This window comes from Camelus bactrianus, chromosome 34 (assembly GCF_048773025.1).
Source record: "Camelus bactrianus isolate YW-2024 breed Bactrian camel chromosome 34, ASM4877302v1, whole genome shotgun sequence".
Classification (NCBI taxonomy): Eukaryota; Metazoa; Chordata; class Mammalia; order Artiodactyla; family Camelidae; genus Camelus; species Camelus bactrianus.
This window is the reverse complement of record NC_133572.1, coordinates 20,303,080-20,326,281: the sequence shown is the minus strand read 5'-3', so window position 1 is coordinate 20,326,281 and position 23,202 is coordinate 20,303,080. Positions and strand designations below refer to the sequence as shown.

General features: G+C 38.8%; 1 protein-coding gene across 10 annotated transcripts in view; it reads right to left on the bottom strand.

Moving 5' to 3' along the window:
• BICD1 (BICD cargo adaptor 1) overlaps nucleotides 1-23,202 on the bottom strand; it is a 172,499-nt gene that overhangs the window by 14,628 nt on the left and 134,669 nt on the right. For 4 of the 10 annotated variants that reach the window (XM_074357303.1, XM_045516057.2, XM_045516056.2 and 1 more), the window contains exons 7-8: nucleotides 20,630-20,947; nucleotides 19,449-19,642 (exon numbers count right to left, since the gene is read on the bottom strand). In XM_074357303.1, coding sequence (XP_074213404.1) covers nucleotides 19,449-19,642; nucleotides 20,630-20,947 — 512 coding nt within the window. Of the gene's footprint in view, nucleotides 1-19,448; nucleotides 19,643-20,629; nucleotides 20,948-23,202 lie in introns of those variants that run through there. The other 6 variants (XR_012503928.1, XR_012503929.1, XM_045516060.2 and 3 more) reach the window with 4 other exon arrangements.

Below are 23,202 nucleotides of genomic sequence, written 5' to 3'. Positions count from 1 at the left end.
AAGTAACCGAAGTGGTCAGGAAATGCTTCCTGGAGGTTGTGACATATAGGCTGTACACCCGAAAAAACGAATTAGCAGAAGAACTTCTTGTCAACTATAAACTGTTTATGGCCTCTACTAGTAGGAATAAAATATTTTATAAAAGTAAAGCATTCACTTGAAATGCTCAGAACTGAATTAGGTAACACTGTACATTAATATTATAAGGTCACAGGCCTGAGAAATGTCATTGCATAATCAAGAGATTGTTAGTGCCTCAAGGGCAGGGATGAAAAAGCCATGTTATTGCTGAAAGCATCTTATGTCTGTCTTGATATATCCATGAAGAGTCTCCTTGTGACATTCCTCCCCAAACAAAGGCCTCAAGTAGAAAGGAAGGTCAAAAAAAGAGAAAGAAGGAAGGAAATTATTTGGTGAATCAACATGATATAAGTTCTCCTAGGAACTTTATATCAGTTTTGAGTCTTAGCAACACTCTGGAGTGGTTATTTGCAGTATCCTTATTATGAGGAAATTAAGTATTTTTGATCTATGGGACGATATCAAAATCGCATGTATCCTGCAACTGTTTTTTTTTTCTCTCTCTAACATTTTTCGTGACCTCTCCCACCAGAAACAAACACAGAGCTTGGCCTCACCGTAGGTTGTCCACAAACATTTGCTGATTCAATTAATATCGTCACCATACGTGCTAACTTGCCCAAGGTCACACAGCCAGGAAGTGGCGGAGGAAGGATTTCAGCTGAGACTTTTCTGATACTAAGGCCTGCTTTACACTCGCTTCTCTGGCTGCCTCTCAAATCTACACCAGCTACTGCTACAAAATATCAGGGTCACATGGTCAAAGGAACACGCGAGAACATCATCAGACCGCTGACAGTCACTTGAAGGCCACCAGCTACCTCTAAAACACAAAGCAGGAATGGGGAAAATATCCAGTTTTTATAAAGAGATGGCTGAAACTCATGAATCTCATTGGCAGGGAAAGTCTTGTCCTATGGTTTTCCCTCCAGCTTCTCCTATTTTTAAACTTTCCAATGCAATTTAGAAAATTAACCACTTTTCTGAAAGTCAGTGCCTTCGGGAGTCCATGAGCCCACGTGGCTGTCTGAGCTGGGAGAGGGTCTCCGGACGAAGGAGGCCAGGGACACCTCTATGTTTCTGGCTCCACACGTGGCCCGGGTGGCTGTGGTGGGAGGTGGCGAGGACCACGTGGGGCTGCAGGGCGGCTTCCTCGGTGCCCAGATGCTCTCAGGGACACAGAGCTGCAGCCCTTTGTCACACACAGTCTTCTACGGAATGGCCTGTGCCCCAGCCCCTAGTTTTTCCAGACTTGAGCACTAGTGCACCCCGACCATATCATGAGATCTTGTTTTCCATGTGTCCTTCCATCATGACCAGACACTCCAGGAGATGCTCCACACTTTACCAGGAAAACGATTTCTGTCCCCTGAGTTTTCATCAGGCCAGGTAGTCCAAGCTCTTCCTTACGGGACACGATTTCAGCCTTCCTCGGCGTCCTTTCTGCTCTCTGACCACAGTCCAGTTTGTGCACAATCTTCTAAAAGTGAGGTGCTCAGAAAGGACATCATGTGTAGTAAGAAGTCATAGCTGCAGGGGAGTGGCAGAATCTTGCATCAGCTGAGACATTCTGATTCTATGAAAAGAGCAGAAGCCTACAGGCATTTTTTGGGCAGCCCCATCACACTGCAATTTCATAGACGCCTACTTGGTTTAAAGATGGTGCTGTCAAGTCATGCTTCCTCTATCCTGTACTTCTGGTGTCTGAAATTCCAATGCAGTATTTTATATACTTTTACCTGTATGTCAGTCTCTAATAAGTTTCACCTTTTCCTACCTGAAGCATCTTTTAGACCCTATTGTGTCATCTACCACATTAACTTCCTCTCCTTTTTATTTCTCTCTCAAGTCAGAAAATGTGATCACCAGACCTTGCTTCTTCTAAACTCTAAGCAGTCCGAGGACTGAAATAAATAAGTTTTAATTCAAGGAAACTCAAAGGAAAAAGATATATACAGAAGGCCAGAAGCACAAATTCTAAATGAAAATCTGTACTTGAATTTCATCAGACTTTCTTCTTAGCAAAAAGCATTTTAGAGTGAAGTGAAAATGGTCAAACCAGTATTGGAGAAAACCAAATCGACGATAGTATATGAAATTTGAGTAATTATGTTAGTAGAAAAATGTCAATTTTTATACACTGTGCACTGACGTGGAAACAAAAATTGCGTAATTATTTTTTAAAAGTCTCCTGAGGAACTCTGAATATTTGTGGATAATGGCACAAAACTGCTTTCCATAATTAACTGATGGCATGCTTACGCGCACTCTCAGGTCTTAAGTGAGGGTTTTGCACAACAATCCACAGGAGCAGGTAGCGGGTGCATCACAATTTCCTTCCACTTGCCAACAATACTCTGCAACAATTTTCTATGGTCTCTTTGTCTTCCTCTTTATTCACTTTTCTCACTCCTCCGTGCTCTTCAACTTTCCTTCCAGTCAGCACGAGATTTAGGTCCATCAGAGAGATCTTACTGTTTAGATCTGTGCCCCACCAGCCAGTAGCTGAGGGACATGGAAGAACTGACTTCACCATTCTGAGCCTCAGCTTGTCTGTGATGTGAAGACATTAAATGTCAATCTTACAGATCAGGTGAGAGAGTGTTTGGGAAGGCGCAGAGCCCAGGGTCCATGGACAGGTGCCGGTCATCAATCAGACACAACTGGCCAAAGGGAGGAGTCGAGATGACCTTGAGGTTTGCATCTTCTAGAAACAAAACCATGGCCATTAACAACAATGAAGTTGAAAAGGCAGAAGTAGGTCATATGATGAAATCATCTCAACAAGTCTTTGCCCCTATGATTACTTTCATCTAAAATGCTCTTGTGTCCTCTTGGACTGTTCAGAACGAACAAGTTTCAGTCTTTATTCCTGATCACGCCAGGAGAAGTGTCTGCTTCCTCCATTTATCATTTAGCATTTATCCCATCTCCTTCAGCATTTCCTGTGTACAGCCTTTGACCTCCGCTGCCCTTGCAGTGTTTGTAAATTCCTCAGTCACGCTGTGCGGTGAGAGCAGAGTTCCCTGCCTTCCTAAAACTTATTATTCTGTTTCCCCACAGTAGTTTGTCTGGGGAATTTGCATGAGTTGCAAAATACCTGCTAATATACCAACTTCGCCTTCCCTAAAGGATCATTAGATTTTTTTTATTGGTTACATTATTTTAAAAAAAAATTTGTTTTGCTTTTCTTTTTTGGGGGAGGGGTGGATTAGGTTTATTTATTTATTTTTAATGGAGGTACTGGGGATTGAACCCACGACCTCATGTATGCTAAGCATGTGCTCTGCCACTGAGCTCTACCTCCCCCTTAGTGGTTACATTATTAGTGCTGTTGTGTGATGAATACTCCTGAGGAAAGGCGAGTACAATTTAGACATTTCTGTCATCATAGCAACATCCTTCTAACAAAACGAATGAGAAAGAGAAAATACTCTCTGATAAAGATTTTTCAAGCCAATACTAAGTTATTCCTCACTAAATCTACAAATGATTAACAGTGTGTTAGTGAATTAACAGAAAAGTTAATGGAAAGAAGGGTCAAAATACATTCTCCTTGAGTTCATACAACGTGAACCCTTTAGTGGTCCTATGGACACCTATACATACAAACTGAAAAAAACAGACATATACAGTAGAGAATTTAGGAACATCTAAGAAAAATTTAAGATAAGAACGTTATATCAAGAAAAATAATCAGGAGGGCATGAGATCAAAATATTTATATGAATATAAACAGTAGTTAGGAAAAGTTGAAATGTTTTCAAAAATCTAATGATGAATTCAGTGGTACACTGGCACTAATAAAAATGGATAGCAGTGAATAACTTTAAGCATTTTATAATCAAACACATAGAGTTGACTATCTCGTCTCTTTTTGCCAAACATACCACATATTCTGTTAACACAAAGTTTCTCTTAAAGTACCCACAGGTAAGACATAACATAATGTCCAGCTACTCAGGGGTGTAACCTGCTAATTTACATCACCAGACACCTCAGCCTTAACTTTAGATCAGTGTTCAACATAGAAAATCCCATTATTTGTTTATACCCTTTATAGTCAGAGACAATCATTATTCATTAAAAATTTCCAGGAAACAGCGGAGACAGAATTGTTGAAAGACATAAAAAAATTTCAGGATAGACAATGTAAAAATATGGCCTGGTGACAAATCTTTAAAAACGTCTGGCTCCGCCTTCAGATGAATGACAGCTGTGCATAGTTTATCACACTTTGGTGACAAGCATGAAAACTGTCTTCAACAATGTAGAATCAGAGCATGACTTGCTAAGAAGGAGAGGGAGCATTTTCAGACTTTTCAGTGATTATGGATTAGACAGAGACTTTCACCCGGCTTTCCATTCGCTGTCCTGACAAATTATCATGACTAGCTGAGAAAACAAAGCAATATTCACAAACTATATTTATTTCAAACCTTGCAAAAGAGAAATATAAAAATGCTCTGCAGTATCGTCAACTTTCTGCTTCTGAACAACTTACAGTTACACCACGAGCATGTGTGTAATCAACAGCCTACGTAGATAAGAGACGGAAGACACAGGGGGAGAGGGTGATTAAATACAGTGGCACCAAGAGGTAAAAGTACATTTTGCTGCCAGATTCTTACACCAATTAAGTACCTTTTAGAAAATAACCTTTTGTTCAGAAATGACCTTCCCAAGAACACTGTCAGCTGGCACAGAGTTAACTCAGGATGCTATGATGGTCTGTTCTCCTTAAGCAATGTCAATAACAGCGTGTGTCAGATGAACACCAGCTATACCTTTGAAATGTCAGAATTAGTCCATCATCAAAAAGAAACAAAGGAGAAATAAGTTAAACTACAAGCAAGAACCCACTAAAAAGATCAAGTGAAAATATGTTCCAAACAAGGAAAATATGAGACAGCACTCAGTGAAATGTGTTTGCTTTTCTTATTAAATATATATACACATATATACATATATATGTAGATATATATGTATATATAGTCATTTCAAAAAAATCAATACTAGAAAACATTATGAGAGATTCAGGGCATCCTCTTCTGTAAAGCGATGGATCTGAAAATTATAGCCTTTCACCAATTTCAGTTATAACATGTAATCCATATTTTGGGGGGCCCTCAGAAACCCCAAAATGCACTGTCTTTACAAGCAAATTAAACCATAGGTATAACTTGGTTAAAGGAAAAGCAATATGTTTAAATGTTAAATATTTTTAAAATCCAAGTTTACAGAAGGTGCTTATTCAATTTTCAAAGGAAAGAATAAGGATTTACAATAACAAGCTTCCTAATGTAAAAATATTTGATTTGTAGAAATGTAATAGAAGCAAAGCTCTTCAGAAATAAATCTATTAAAGAAAATAAGGTTCACTCAGGTTTATAGTCAACTTACCTCTTTTTGCTTTTGATGTCAAGTAGTGCATAAAAAGAGAAAAAAATTTATGTTTAACTGAGTCTGCTGTCATAATGGCTTATTCCATAAATACTTTCCCAGCGTAAATGACTACACTATAGTTGAGTTTTTTTTAAAAACAGGTTCCTATGAATAGAGGTGGAGGTAAAACTGCCTGGAAAGCCAGAAATAGGTATTTAAGGCGAACCAAGAGGCACCCACATTGGTACTTCCTATTCTAAATTTCTAATGTCAGTTCCTATGACCCAAACTGATCATAGACTGATTTTCAATTGTTAGTAAGCGCACTGAAGTCGGTCTAAGTGCAATGAAGAATCGGAAAGTGAGGCCAAGTTTAGAGCAAAATTGGATGAGATGAACAGCATCAGAGCAGCAAAAAAGTCCTCAACACAAGGACAGTACATTTCCTTCAACTGAAAAAAGTATCATTTTTATACCCAGCAAAGGCGAGTTTAATTAAAATGACTGTCCTGCTGTAAATCATTATCCTGCAAAGTCAATGTATATATCTTCACATAAACCTTGAAATCATATAAATGCAAATATCTGAAGTTACAGAAGTTCCTTAGAAATAATTATTTGAAGAGTAACAATCTAAACTAGTCCATCTCTCAAGAACATTCACTGACAACTGTGGTTTACGAGAGAGACCCAGCCCAAGAAACAGAGCTTCAGCCCAAGAAACAGAGCCTCTGAAGGAGATCTGATCTGTGAGCTGGACACATGGAAGTGACACAGATCATGTAGACACCAAAAAAAAAAAAAAAAAAAAAAAGGAAAGAATAAGAAAATCTCCAGAGTCCAATAATTAGCATAGCCAAAACAAACGTGGCTTTTACATGCTCAGTTCACAGAAACTTTAAATTCGCGATATGGAGAGCACATCGATGACGTTCCTTTTGGCTGAGAGGTGATGGTGAAATCAGTGGTTAGATAACATCTTTATGGCTTTACGTTTACTTTTTTAGGAAACAACAGAAAGGATGAAAGTCAACCATTTTGAGCTGTGCTTTTCTTTTTCCCTCTCATACCTTTTTAGGCGTAAAACACTGGGAAGGAGCCAAGAAAACCAAGCCAGCGTCAACAGATGACTAAGGAGAGGGATGTGTGGAGGAAGGGAGTGCAGCTGTGCAAGAGGGCGGCAGGATGCCTCCTTGCCGTGTCATGAGTACAGCGCGCTGTGAGTCCACTCCGGTTCACTAGCTGCACAAGTTTTAACGACTAGGTCCCTTTAACTAGTCCAAATGTAAGAGCTATGGAACCATGTTTTCACTACATAATTTAAAACTAAGTAAAAGGAAGTAGCAAGTGTAGGCTTTCCATGCACATCACAACTAGCCATGATTCACACCACGCTCATGCCAGCAGTCAGGCTGCTCCTGCAGACCCTGCCCAGCTCGCTCAGAGCTCCGGAGAGCCGCTGAAGCCAGGTTTAGCATGTGCAAAGGTCCGCTCCCCAGCCTGCTGACATGCCCCAGGAGAGTCTGGCTGGCTGCCATGTTGACGGGTACCAGAGAAGCATTCCTCTATTAAATCAGTGGCCCCCGTATACAGATTTACATTTAGAAACTGAGTCTCATTGGTTTGGGGAAGGAAACCAAAGTGTTAGCACACTGCAAGAATTCAGCATGAACTCTGAATTGTGTAGTTCATAACACATAGACACTCAGAACTGTCCAAAAAAAGTTTGTTCTGCTTATTAGATAACAGGAATTTTCCTTTTTCTTGATGGAAACTATATGATACGGTGCAGAGATATTTTAATATATTTACTTACAAGTCTGTTTAGAAATGCGGATTGTACACAGTGAGCTTCAGTCCCAATCATGGGGAGAATAATTTGTGTTCACTGAATCAGAGAGTCTCAGAGTTGGGAGAAGCACCTAACGTACTTCACTGTAGCTGTCCACGTATCCTTAGAAATGTAAGGGAGAACCTACAGTTGTTAACCCAGAGACTGGCTTCCCTGGGTATCTATTGTGGCTTTTTCTTACTATGTTTTCTTAGTATTGTTTGTAGACAGAAAAAGTCCCTTTGAAAGCTGCAGTATGAATATAACATCCCAGGGAATGCTTATAATCAAACTGGTTTTTTTGTAATAGGGGTTGTTATGCACTTACAGTGAGGACAGAGGGTAGAATTTAACAGATTAGTGCCAGCAAATTTGATTAAATAGTGTGAGGAGCGTAGCATGGAAGATGCTGGTGGCCATTTCCCCGGGATACGATGAGGGCATTGAGTGAAAGAGAATATGCTTATTTGATATTTCTAAGTGTCACATATTCAGGGCAAAAGTGATCACATCATGCTTGAGTCCACCGGAGCCCACCCATGTGCTGCTGGAGATGGAGGCTTCCAGAAGGCGGCTGAGTCTGGAGGGGTAATGGATATATTAGGGGAAGATTGTCGTTTTTTCCTTGAGGATTTTAATTAAAATCTTTTCAATTTCCATGGGTTTAATAAAATTTAGAAGACTTCAAAGCTAAATACTTACGCTAAAACAGTCAACATGGATTGAAAATTTGATCTGCCCTAATATGCACATTCCTGCTGCACCGTTGGTTTTCATGTTTCATAATTAAATAATTTCATCATTTTATCATAGCGTATTTTGTTTACAATACTCAGGTCTTGAATATGAAATCTTTTTAAGGAAATGCAAGTTCTGGATAGGATAGCTGACAGAGGAGGGAGCAGAATACAAAACAAAAGTAAAACAAAATAAAAATGCTGATAGAACTATGGTCATCAAATGTTTCGTTAATCATTGGATTATTTATTGAGTGTCTCCAGTTTGTACCAAGGAATGGTTTACTTAGTATTGTCTTTATTTTCTCTTTTATCCTGGAAAAAAGGAAAACTCATGGAACCAACCTTGAAAGAGTCTGATGTGTTTTCAGTCTATATACAAGGTCATTAAAGCCTGCTATTTAACCTGGCAGGATGCATTATAAACATTTCTAGGCACTCTCTGTTTAAAACAAATAAGACAGACTTTTTACAAGCCTGATTACACCAATTTTTTTTAAATTAAGTTGTTTTATTATTTTAAGAATATTTAAGAAATATAGTTTCCTAGAATACCTAACAATAGGAACTGAATTCTTTTTTTTAAATTCATTTTTTTAGGCGGGAGATAATTAGGTTTGCTTATTAATTTATTCAATGGAGGTTCTGGGGATTGAACCCAGGACATAGTGCATGCTAGGTGTGCACTCTACCACTGTGCTATACCCACCCCGATCCCCAGGAACTAAATTCTTATACTGACATTGGAACTGAGAAATTTACAGGAGTGATGGAAGCAGAGTCCTCACACTGTGCAGTGGTCCCATAGGGAAACCCACTCATTAATTAGAAGACTTGCTCACCTGGGGGTCATGTGTAAGAACTGGCCATTGAGTGATCACAAGCACCCAGAGTGGTCTTGGACCACAGGAGGGAGAACCACGCCAGAAAAGAAGGCTGAAACGACTCTAGGGTGATGCCTAGGGGAGCTACGCTCACAAGTAACACACTGGCCCATGACACAATGTCATTAGTAAATTTTATCCCCGACAAATTCAACTTTAAAATGAGAACTAGAGCCTCTCAAACAGAGAAACAAGGGCCGTCAGAAAGCCAGCCTCCCACTAACAACCCAGCCAGGTTTATGTACGTACAAATGTTTATGTATGTACAAAAGTGCTTAACAAGTACTTACTTAATTGGGAATTAAAGGAAAATTTTGCCCTGACAATGGCCAAAATGGGCTCTTTTACTGTGTACATAGTTGTTAGAGAAAGTTAGCTTGGAAAAAAAAATTTCAGAATTCTGACCCTGAAGAAACAAGACCTTCTAGAAGAACTTGCTTTTCTCTCTTTGCACCTTAAGATCAGGGCCCTGAGGAACACTTACCTTATCTACAGCATCTCTAATTCCTAAAACTGAGTGAAAAAAGGGAAAGAAGCCCTTTAAAATTAACTGATTCCAACTGTTATTTATAAATTAGTGAGTTTTACATTGTAATATCTGATTCATGACTAAGTTTAGAAAATGAAGCTATGAGATCTCTGGTTGTGTCTGTCTATATGTCTGTGTGAGATATATATAATCTTTACCTTTGGATAGTATTATAAAATTTAATTTATAAATGAGCTCTACTTAATTGATTTAAGGAAATTAAGCACTTATATAAATTCTCAGACATATAAAAGGAAACTGGCCGGAATGAGTTTCAGGTTCACATGTACTAGGAAATACTCAGTATTAAATTAGTACCTGGTATTAAATTTTAAGTTTGTCAATTTCATTAACATAGACATGTCTTTACAGTCATCAATATTTAGTAAATACCTTTATTTAACAGAAGTCAGATAAAATCTTACTATATCTATTCCACATTTGCCAGCAAGAAAAACAACTTGGTGTGATGAACATAAGTAAATTAAATGTAAATGAGGTAAGAGCTTTGGGTGAACTCTTCAGGAATGATCATTTTAGGAAATGTCTACTTGAAAATAATCTCTCCAGATATTTGCTAACTTAAAATTTTAGAATTGTGCTAAATTAAGATGATGGAAATTTATTGAACAGTCAGGTCATTCTCAAACAAAATAAGATACTGAAACATTAACTACTGAACACTGGCTTCCTTTTACAGAGAAACTAAAGGTACTTAGGACTATTAATAAATATGTTTGGTGCCAAACTGATATATTTTCTATAAGAAGGCACTTTCTTTTTAAAGAAATTATTACTGGTATTTATGTTTGCTAATCTACAGAATGCTAATTTAAAAGACAATTCATAATTGCTTACTTTTTAGTTTTCACTAGAAATTAAGGTTTTTAAGAGTTGAGGATTCTACTTTAAGTATGTAATTAAAGCTACTTAAAAAATAAAGGAAACATTCCAGTAGAGGTACAAAGTAGGATGTGTGTTTTCTGTAAAGAAGGTATGAAGAATGGACTTGCAGTTTATTAAGGAAAAAGAAAGTGGGTTTGTCCTAGAGCCAGTTGTTTCTGGATGGACATACGTAAGGGATAACAAATAGGGATTCAGAAAGTGATGGAAGGTTTATGGAAAAGGAACCTTGAGAAAAGAGTTTTGTGCATGATCAGGATTAGCTAAGTTTAGAATAAATTTAACATGTTGATTGCCCACTGTGGATAGGGTGCCTCTGAGGAAACACAACTGTCACCCAGATTTGGGTGATGTGGCAATTAATTTGTTAATTGAGTAAATAAAAATTTAAAGTAAGCTGGTGCAAAACCTGAATTCGGCTTTTCTCTCTGTTAAGAGGACAAACTTTCCTTAAAATGTTGATCTGTTTTTCCTTATAAAGTTTCTCTTACTTTTAATTGGAAATCTGTTAGAACTTTCCATATTTGCCTTTGAAATCTTTTATTGTCACTTTGGTTAAGTGATAAGAATTGTTTCACAGCGACCTATGACCCTATCTGACCAAGTGTTTTAAAACCTTTTTGATATTTTTTGTCAAAACTTCCCAAATCAAATTCTAATGAAGTTTGTTTGACCTTTAGCTAACTTTGGTATGCTTTAAAGGGCCCTGAAACATCCCCAAAAGAAATATTAAACTAATTAGGTTCATCTGGTATGTTAAATTACATGGGAAGTATACTTGAGTAATAAATCTTCTTAGGTTATATTGTATGCATTACAATTCTCTGTATTAATACAGATAGTCTAGAAATCTTACGGAATTTGTAAAAATCTGTATGTCCTGGTAAAATGTTATCAGTTATAATTCTAGTCATTACCTCAAAATGTTACATGTTGCAGCAGTTACTAAGTTTCTTTGTATTGTAATCATTCATAGACAATTATGGTTTTATTCTGATGTCCTTGCAAAAATGCTTCCTCTTCAAGAAAATTCATAGCAAGGACTTTTTGACTAGTACAGATTTCTGGTAACTTTCAGACCATAATGCTGAACTAGGTAAGAAATTAAATAATTCTAACAGGAAACCTCATGGCTTCATAAAACTGTTAACAGAAAGGGTTAGTTACATAGGACTGAGAGAACTGGTGAAAATGGTTATAATTTTTATGGTTTCTGTCTGAACTGGCTTTTAATCTGTGTTTTCCAGCTATTATGAAACCCTTCCCCTCAAGCTAATTATGACTTACAGGAATTTGGTAAATTATACCTTTGTAAGCAGAATTGAAAACATCTCTCTGTTCTCTCTATCTCATCCTTCCAGAGCCTGGAAACTCTCAGGTTCCCAGCAGCTTTGTCAGACAGATTGGGAAGATCACCTCCTAACAGACACAGGAATCTCAAGGTATTTTGGAGACCTGGAAAAAGGAGGAATTCACATGGATCTGTACGGAGAAATCTGCGACAAGCCCTTGGTGTAGTTTTCCTGGCCCTGAGAAGCCTTTTTTAAAAGTTCAATCTGAGATTTCTTATAAAAAGTTCCAGCAAAGCCAATTAAAAAAAAAAAGCCTAGATGATCAGTTACACGTATATAAAACATCAGACCAGGTTTTTTGAAATCAGACTTATTTTGCAAACAAATTAGTCTTAATTTGGCTCTATTTGGTAGAAATGAGAGGAGAGAAAATATGTTTCAGTGAATATTAAATTCTAGTTTTGTTAACTGGGATCTGTATTTACTAAGATACACTTCCCAGATAGTTCCTTGCTGTTTTAATACTGTAAGCTTAACTGAATTATTAAAAGGACACTCTAAGATTGTTTCTGAAGCTTATCTTAGTAATCTATCTTTGGATGGAGATCAGATGCCCCATGACCTACAACCAGGAAAAGGCATCTTTTGAAGGACTATGTCCAGCCTAGAATGATCTAGGGTCCTTATAAGGTACTCCTAACTAGCTCATGCATAGCAAATCTGAAGCAAATGGATATTTGGATTGTTATTTCCACCTGCAAAGGGCCCCTGCACAGGACTGGCTTACAGAGAGGACTGCTGATCTCAAAACCACCTTAAAACAATGCTCCAACAGAGTGGAAGCTACCAGACCAGGATCAGAAGAAAACATCTGAAGTAGACAGCTGACCTAAGACACCGGACCAGGACTGTATACCAATTACTTTAATAATTGCTCACAACTTTGCTTACGAACCAAATGTATTTCACAATCTTATGCAGAGTTAAAGTTAATCCAATTGTTAGGTTTACGGTCAATTACTTATATCCAGCACTTCTGGGTTACGTAGGTGGGTTTCTCCACTCCAAGGCTTTAACTGGTTGGCCCTCAGGAAATTTATTCTAGAAGAAAAAATTTACATTTCTATTCAGGCCACTATTTATATTAATAGGTAGGATCTGCTCATCTGATCAATTAATATCTGCTCTGACCCTGGCCATAAATATGAATCTCCTTCTAAGGTTACCCAAGCTCAATCAAAATTTCAGTCAAAAATTGCAACCTCCCATTTATGAGAAGGAAACCTCCCACAGTTACGGGACGGATTTATGTGGCTCACACCAGGCTATGGTCATTTAAGTTTAAAGTCTCCTTTATGTTGGGGATAATGACATCATGCTATGGATAAGCGGGCTGGTAACACTAGGAAACTGGACTGGTTGCCTTATGAGCAACACTTTGCATTTCCCTGAGAGAGAAGGATTGGCACAGAACAGACCAAGTCAGACAACCTGGAGATATCCTGGGCTGCACCTGAAGGAAGTTCTTGGCTTAAATTCTTACTTATGACCTTACTAATACTATTAGCTATATTATTTGTATTTTGCCTGTTTTACAAAATTCTGTTGTTTTTTACATTACCAAATGTGTGACTGAGCCTCTGATAACATGATGACCAGGTGACTTGAAGCAGCTGACCAGGTATGTACCTTTATATGAGACCTATGATTGTGACAGTGCGACTCTAGATATGGGAAGAAACAACAAGGGGGAATATTTTCCTGGACCGTAAAAGACTAGTAAGACAGGTGGTCCAGAGATGCTCAGCTACTGTAAACAGGGCCTTGGCCAGGAACGGCACACTGAGTGACCTACTGACGGGATCCTCGCTGACCTAGGAATGAGTATGCCTAGCACCACGGGACGAAACGGTCGCGTAACGCCTCCCAGCCCATGGCGGGATTTATAACCATGAGGGAGCCCTGCCAGCTAAACCTTGGACTTGCCATCTGCCTCTACAAGGATTAAGCCTCTAGTCACTGCAGTCATTGACTTTCAACACACCCTGAAAGGAGTTCAGGGTGGAGATCAGAAATGAGGTGCTCTGTGCTCTGGGGAAAACTGGCAGAACAGAGCTTCAGATAGTTAGATATTTTCAGGAGAAGATTTCTGAGACCAAATTCTTGCATTTTCTCATATCTAGAAGAGCACTAAAATCAGTAACAGTGGCATTTCCTCACGACAAGCAGCAAGGCTCTGCCAAAATGTGTGCTTGACTGTACATCCCTCCCTTCACTTCACTGTACAACACTCACCTTCGCCCCACCTCTTCAGAGCAGTCCCTCAGAGCTATCTGAGACGCTGTTTCCCGGGCTATAGTCCTCATTTCACCCCAAATAAAACTTAACTCACAACTCACATGCTGGGCATGTTTTCCAGTTGACATCGACAAGGCTCTTCTCATTACCCACACCTGCATCCCCGCCATCTGCCTATGGAGGTCCGGTCACCATTCACAACCAGTGCTTGCATCTCTTCTGGGAGGACTTCCTCACCTCTCCAACTCTCCCTTTTACCAGGAACATTTATTAATATCATTATTTGCTTGCCTGTCTACTTCCCCTACTGACTATGGGTTTCTTGAGGAACAGAGGTGGTGTTTTACTTGAATATCACTGCATTATACCAAAAGCCAAGGAAAGTGCCTGACACACAGCAGGTGCACAATGTATTCTGTTAAATTTTGACAAATGAGTGAATGAGAAAACGAGTTAATGAAAGAAATGTGGTTTGGGTACATGCTTAAGAACATATAACAGACAGAGCAATAAATATCTACTTGTTTGAACACAGGGAAGTGTAACGGCAATCTTCGCGAATGAACACGCTCGTGTTTACTGTTGACCATACACCTCACGGGGTGATTACACAGCGAAGGTTAACACATTTCTACGAGCTGCTTTAAAAATCGGTAAAATCTAAAACAGCATAGAAAACTTTCAGATTTCAAAACAATACCATGCTTTCACGTTAGTTCAGTAATGGTTTCAGAGAAAGAGAAAGGGAGGAGGGAAAGAAAGGGGAGTAGGGAGGGCCAGACGAAACTGAAACGATGTGGGGAAGCAAGACATTCAAGAGCAGAAGCTCCTACGTGGAAAACACCGTGTTCGTGAAGAGCAAATTGCCTTAGGCTCTTACATCCAGAAGAGAGTTCAAACTGGTTTTTCCAAGTTTAAGATTTCTTGTTCATCTTGCTGTGATATTGTGATTTATAAGCAATGCATATTTGAGTGGGGGGAGTGTATAGCTCAGTGGTAGAGCGCATGCTTACCATGCACAAGGTCCTGGTACCTCAATTTAAAAAAATTGTAATAATAGAAGAAATGCATGTTTGGTCCCGTTCAGGAATCCTGGCTCACAGCTCCCCAAACTCTTGGAATTTCTGAAGTGCAGAGGATGACAAAGGTGTCTCTTGTTATCTTAATGAGATGATTTTAATAGCTGGTTTCCAGGAGAACAAACCCTGTAATTTCAGAGTTGGAACTTTCAGTCCCAACCCCTGACCTCCCAGGAAGGGAGAGGCTGGAGGCTGAATCACTAACCAATGGCCAACAGTTTAATCAATCTCATGCTTATGTAATGAAGCCTCCATAAGAACCTGGAAGGACAGGGTTCATAGAGCTTCTGGGTTGGCAAACACATGAAGACTAGGAGAGAGTGGCGTGTGAGGACAGCACGTAAGCTGTGTGCCCTTTCCCCATTTCTTGCCCTACACATCTCTTCTGAGTTCTAGCTTATTATAATAAACCAGTAATCTGGGAAGTAGCGAATTAATTGAACCAGAAGAGGGAGTCACGGGAACTCCTGATTTATAGCCAATCATTCAGAAGTCAGGTAACAACCTGGATGTGCGACTGGTGCCTGGAATCCAAAGAGGGAGTCGTGGGAACCTCCAATCTACAGCCAGTGGGTCAGAAGCACAGACATTAAGGCAGAGTTTGCCACTCCTAACGTAGGGGGTGGGGTTGTCCTGTAGGACTGAGTCTTCATCCTCTGGAATCTGATGCCATCTCTGGGTAGACCGCGTCAGAACTGAGTTGAATTGTAGGACACCCAGCTGGTGTCTGAGAATTGTTTGGTGCAAGGAAGCAGCCCCACCCCCATGTTGCAGTTGGGTCCCGGGACCTAATTTACCTGTACAGACGATGCAGTTAGGTCTTTACCGGAGAAATAACATCTTTTGCCTATAAATTACATTGATTCCTTTTACATATTCTGGTAGACTATTTTAATTATGGATTAAATTTTAAGATTTTACTAATTATACAGGCCTGGGAAGTTGAAGCATCCAGAAAAAACTGGCTACAAAATAACCACTGATATTATGAAGACATACTATCTGCTGCCTGACTGCAAACTTGTTGGTATCAGCAGGGCCCTTTTGATTCAAGTTCATCAAAGCTAGTAGGCATATGTGGGTGGACCCTGGATGAGGATAAAGTCAAGACCAAGAAAGTCAACAAGCCACGGCCAGAGATTTCATCAAGGGTTGAGGTACCAGGGGCTGAGCCATGGTCAGAAGCAAGGGCCAGACATTTCCTCCACAAGGTTTTACTGATACTGGAAGTCAGTCAGGACAATGTACTCATCAATTAGCACAAAACATTCTGGTTCTGAAAATCAGTGCCCTCTCAGAGAGTGGATTTTCCAGAAAGTAAGAAATTGTGCCTTGAAGAAGATGGGGTTACCTGCTGACCATCTCACAGAAATGAAATCTATTTGAAAATATCCCTTATATACGGTAAGTAATATTTTATGTTCTGTATTTTAAAATTTAAATGAGATTTATATCTCTTGCAACTCCTCAACCAAAACAGATTCAACTAATTTCACTTCTATTGATTTAATTACTTCAGTGATCCTCAATAGAAAACATTCTGTATATCTTCTTATTAGAATACTTAAAATAACCTAAAAATATATTTTGAAATATATTTTAGATAATAATATCTCTCAAAAAACATTCTGATAAATTAACAAGGAATTGTCATTTTAAAAGATGAATATATATCATTACCAGCCAGTAAATTTTATAATAATCAATAATTTATGTTAAACTCATGACTAATACTCATAAAATCTATTATTTCCCATGGGTTTAAGATATTTCTTGGATATATATGGCATATTTTCCCTTTTTCAGCTTAATTAAAACATTTTTATATAGTAAAAGCATAATAAATAATGTTTAATATGTCTTACCCAATATAGTTCAGCCTAGGAAAAATAATATATATTGTCAATGATGTAAATAACTTTAGAAGCTACCATTTGTTTGGTGTAGATAGTTAGTTTCTATGGTAACTCACTGAACCAGAACCTTTTAGAAAATGTTACTGGGTTGATCTGAGAATTTATCGAGGATTAATCTGGTTGGTTGTATGATAAACAACTGAAAATTCCTCAGGCTATAATAACAGCTTGACTTCCTTCCCTCTTCTATTATTTTAACTTCAAATAAATGGTTAAAAATATAAGTTTTATCTGTACACTAAGTTGTCATTAAAATGATTTTGTGGCCTAGTGATGATTCTGAATTCCACATTATTTATAGCTCTAATCTTGTGTATAGTAATCATTTCTGAGGCCTATGGCATTTTCCCATTATTCCAAACTAAAGAATTTAAGACAACATGATAGTGTTCTCATTCATGTATGCTGTCCAGCCTTAGAGTTGCAAGATGTATACAGTGTCTGTAAAGTAGCAGAAAGATGTAGAATGTGTGAAAATGGGGGAAATGTAGGGCTTCTGGAACACCGATATGCCCTTTTTGACAGCACATCAAAATGGAGCAAAAAACATAAAGATGTTCATACTTTTAACCCAGTGATCTCACTCTGGAAAACAACGGACCAGATGAGAAGGTGAACACATGACATTCCTAAGAGCATCCTGTAACGTAACAAACAACAGAAAACTCCCTCAGCGGTTAACAAGAGAAGAAGTAGTGATTAATGCAGTAACAACATCTGAAATAAAATTCATGATATAACAACCTTTAAAAATAAAAATAAGATGCGGTGGTAACATGAAGAAGGCTATGACGTCTGTTAATGGTTTCCACAATGTAATGACAATGGTGTAAAACAGAGCCCCCTGATATAGACATAGATTGCCGTGTAAACCAGGGTTGGTCATACACAAAACGAAAACCGTTATAAATATTTATTATTAATTTTTAGTCTAACTGATATGTCACTCTTTTAATTAAAACACAATAGGGTTACTTATTTATCAAAGAATTTCTTTTCTAAGTTCTAGAAGATAGTGCTACCAATTCCAGTGGGAGCACTCAGAAGACTGGTGGGTTTTATTGAAGCTAGGTGTCCTAATGACTCATTACCACTTCGGTGAGTCACAGACACTTTACGGTACCTTCCAAAGGGGGCTAAAACAATAGGAGAGGAGTTACAAAAGGAGGAACATCCAGAAGGGGCGTTACTTTATTTTTTCAGGCGCCCATTTTGGCTGTTAACGCTTTTCCAGCGCGTCGTCAGTGCGCATGTCCTTGGATGTTCTTAGAATGCTGAACATGTACTGTAAGTTGCCATCCCGCGTATCATTAGGCTGACTCATGAATCAGATTAGGAAAGTATCAGAGATTGAAAGGCTGAGGTTTCCAAAAAGGAATTAAGGTAAAATCGAAGTAGATTTAAAAAATAAAATTCAGTGGCCAAGGTGGCAAACTCAAAGGCAGGGGCCAGAAGACAGCAGAGACAGGTGCACCGGGCCGGGTTTAAGTCACAGGGAGTGAGGGGGACGGTCGCTAAGCAGCAGTCACTCCACAGCCCCACCAGGTTGCTGGCATCATGAATGCAGACCCAGGGCTGCCAGATACTCAGAATCATTCAAGGGAGGCCAGAAATCTACCTGCTCCTGTGAAATCTCCTGAGTTTCTAACTGCCGACAAGTAACTTAAATTGGTTTTCATTTTCCGTCCCCTGTGATAGCCGAGTAACAGCTGCCTTTGGGCTTATTTTGTTTCCTGGAGTTCCTGTCTTGGCCACCTCTGACCTGTAGTTAGCAGGCAGGGATTTCTCGAAAGGATGATCTGTATTTGCCAGAAGTCACATTTTCAATTGAGGCCCTTCATAGGAAAGTTTTAAAATATTAAAAAAAAAAAAAAGAAAGAAAAAGAAAGAAAAAGAAAGAAATGAAAAAGGCCAAACAGTGAAGCTGAAAGTAAGTTGTGAGCGTACTGGTAAGCAAACATCACTAAGGGCTTACAAACTCCAGGAACATTACACGAAGACCTAAGCGTTCCGGAGGAGCAAAATCTTAGAGGATTTTACTTTTATTTTCTCAATGACTGAGGAGACATTCTGAGTCACTACAAAAGGAGACTAGCCCAAAAGGCTTTTTATAAAGATGGCCCCCTTTACTGAAATCACATTAAAAATGATCAGAACAAAATGACAAAATTTGACCAAGATGGAATGGCTAAGAGCTACCAAACTGCAAATAGGATCCAGCTGTGTGTCCTGTATTATGCCTGTTCCTAGTTCCCCTTGACCTATCCCATTCCTTCCAACTCTCATTCTCCATCCTTGGCTGTGGAAAGGAAGTCCCTGGAACGACTTTCTGGCTGAGTAAAGACAGAAACAGGTGGTGAAGCATAAAGGCGACTTTACCGTAGCTGGTAGGAACTGACTGTCATCGGAGTTAGACTCTGCGGATGGGTGGGCATGAGTGGTTGGAAGGTACGGGAGAGCTGTCTATTCATCTAATCATTTGCATCACATACACCCAAGGAAAAAATGTTTACCTGGTGGAGCCACGGTTAACCTTTTTTCCTTGCTGAGCCGGTGCCCTTGGATGAATTCACTCATGGAAGGGGGGCCCTTCAGAAGAAATGATTCTGTGGAGGTGGGATCAGGGGGAACTCTTAATAAATTCTGTAGGTAGGAAGCCCCTGAAGTCCTGGGACGGCTCTGATCACAAAGGGAAGGTGAAAATTGTCTTGCAGGAGATCCAAGAAAATACATATAGGAAACAAAAAAGTTTTACTTTAATTACCTTTCAAAGCCTCACCAGTGACAACATTATTTATATTGGCATTTAATTTTTTTTTAACATGTAAAGCAAGATTTTCACTAATTGTTTAACTTCCATACCAGGATACAACCCTATTTGGAAACTGTACTGGATACTGGAAAAGAGATTTATTAGAGTTAGTCAGTTTGAACCACAAGTAGAAACTATTTATATTGTTTTATTCTTTACTGAAAGCTCCTAAAATAAAAATTTTGTCATTAACTGAAAATACAGGGTAAGTAATTGATTCAACATCCAGGACTCTAGAGAAAGGTCATAAAATCAAGCCACTAAAAACCTTACAAGTGATTTTCTTTGAGCAATATTTACACACCAAATGAAAAAAGCACAAAAACCTGCTTTTCAGAGAAAGAGTATACAGATTCCACTCCATATGACCTAGATAGAGACATCTTCCCTCAGTCAGCCAGCAGTTTTCAGAATATGAACAGAAGTTCCCCTAAGAGAACAGATTCATATCCTTGCCCCGTTAAGGAGAAACTGGTAAATAGCACCATTGCCAGAGGTACAATGACTTTTAAAATTATCACCCGCATATAACATAGCTTCATTCTTAAATAGCCACCTTTTATCTACCAATTTTTAGGTTGGAGGTAAGGGAGAGGCATATTTATGCATACAAGGAACAGCAAAAATGTTGACAGACACTTCAAAATCGTATTATGGTTAACCAAGAGATGGGGCGTTGGGGACGGAAAGGAATAAATAAACACAATTATCAAAAGGTTTTAATTTGGAAAACCCAATGTTGGCAAGGCCCATTTATACACCCGCTCCCAATTTTTCTCCTCCTTCCCCTTCCTCCATCCTCCACAATAAGAGCACATTAATTTTTGCAGTTAACTAAAATCTGGCCACTGCACCATACTCTGAAGATCACTGCATGCATACCTTTTCCTCTGAGTGCCACTGCGGACCCGAATGCTGGGTGTCTGTGGGCCCTGACTATGCAGGAGGGAAGTGTCTATGGTGGGCACGGTGACTGACGCCTCCCCACTTACTTTAGGGCTGCCGATCTTGCTCTTCCCAAGTTTGCCTTTGCTGCGTCGGGACTGCTCATGGTCAAACTCTAAGTCCTCCAGCCGCTGGGTCAGGGCGAGCTTTTGCTGGATAGCCATTCGCAACAAAGTGTTTAGAGTCTTCTTCTCGTCCTCTGCAGCTGCTAACTGTCGCTGCATCTCATCCAACTGTGTGACATATTCATCACATCTGAAACCCCAACAGAAAAGTGGTGAGGAGAAGATCTTGGTGAAAGTAAATTTGGATCTTACGTGGAAAGGAGTGAATTTTACTGGAATTGAGGTATTGAGAACCCTGGTCTTCCTCACGCACAAGGGAAGTCATCTGTTACACTGGAAAATTGGGAGCAGAGCAACTTCAGTAACTGACGGTTCGACTATACAGTGAAGTACATATGGGGACGCTCTTAACAGGCGACACCGAACCCCAGAGACAGCTCTTGTAGGGACTGCTCCCTGGTGGCAGAAGAACCAACAGGAAAGTCTCAGATGATGTTCACAATAGCTTTCTTTTTTCCCAACTGTGCAATGTTGGATTCTTAAGAGGAATGTGACAAATTTGGTATAGTCTGCCTGTAGCATGCAAAGGAATAGTAATATTTATAAAGAAAATATGTACCTCTTTATTGACAGGTTTTATTTATTTTTTTAATTAAAAAATTGGGGGGGATAATTAGGTTTATTTATTTAAATGGAGGTACAGGGGCTTAAACCCACAACCTCACGCATGCGAAGCACACACTCTGTCCCTTGAGCTATACCCACCCCTCGAAGGTTTTATTTTGAGTTCAGACTGTAGCTGCTACTGCCTTCAATATGGCAGATTTGCCTGCATTAGAAACCTGAGTATTTGCAATGATTTCTCAACCAGATGATAAAGCAACACGTGTCAAAGAAAACCAGGACTGGCCTAGGGTTTGACACAGGCGTAGCTGGCTGTCAGGAACATCTTCACTCAGGCCTGAAACTTGTGCTCCAGCAGGAACATAAGCTTTTTCCACCAAACACCTGAGCACATGTACCCTTGGAAGGGAGAATGATTCACACAATTATTCAGAGTTTTTTTCTGAGTTTATTTACCTACCAAGATAGTAATAACAAATACTCTTCATGAACCAGCAGAGAGTGAATAACTTCTGGAATTATCCAAAATGTAGCTTACAAACTTTGAATTAACTTGTGGCATTTTAAAGAAAAAAATTAGACCTTGCAGTGAAAGAACTTGAGATCCAGGTGGGACCTATTCCCCTTAACACTGAATGTCAAGAAGCTTAGGAGGACTATCATATGAAAAACCAGGGCTTAGAAAAACAAAATGTGGGTTTCAGGACCCTGGATTTATTTTAATTGGTTAGATAACAATATTTTTTTAATATTACAGAGTAAGGCAGTTAATATAACTGAAAAACAAATTTCTGTGAAGCACATTATCTGGGGGTAATAATTCTTACATAAACCAGATTGAGACTTCAAACGTCCCTTTAAAAATGTTTTGATTTCTTTTTCAAAGAGGGCAGCACTGTGTACCAAACTCATTCTCCATTCTGCCTCCCGCCAGAGTGGCTGGAAGGGTGCACATTCTATTCCCCAAACTGTACTGTGCTCAGACCCAGAAGTCAGTTCCCCTGTGCCCTGCGGTCCCTCGGGCACTCAAGACTTCTCACTGCCATTTCCAAGGGTCAATCACAAAGTTTGAGCTTGAGCCCTTTCTTTCCTGACACAAGAAAGAAGTTGGACAATTCCAGGTCCCAGGACTTTTTTCTTAAACACTTATATCAGCGTGTAAATTATTTACTGAATCTGCAAATAAAGCATAACCACAGTTATGCTTTGTGAATTTTGTACCAAGTTTGCATCTTACAAGATATAAAACCGTTTTTGTTTTGGCACTGAATTGTAACAGCAAAAGGAAACTGCAATACTATATTGAAAATCTCAAGGTTTGTTTTTTTTTTTTAATTGAAGTATAGTCAGTTTACAATGTTGTATTAACTTCTGGTGTACAGCATAGTGATTCAGTTATATATATATAACTGAATATAATATATATATATTATATATATATATAATATATATATATATATATATTCCTTTTCATATTCTTTTTCATTATAGGCTATATTACAAGGTATTGAATATAGTTCCCTGTGCTATTCAGTAGGACCTTGTTGTGAAAATCTCAAGATTTTGAAACCCTTAAATCAACACTTCTTTACAATCATTTCAAGTTTAAAAATAAAATACAGTGGTGCTTCCTAAAAAAACTGGTGGGGAGAGGTAGTAACTATTATTAGTCTAAGTAATTAGTTGGGCAGTGTGAAAAATTTGGTGATATATGCATATAATTTACATTTTAGAAATTATAGTTTAATTCACAGTATATTAATGTCTAAGTAATTAGTTGATATGATGAGTATTAATCTTCATTATGAAGGTATCTTTTTC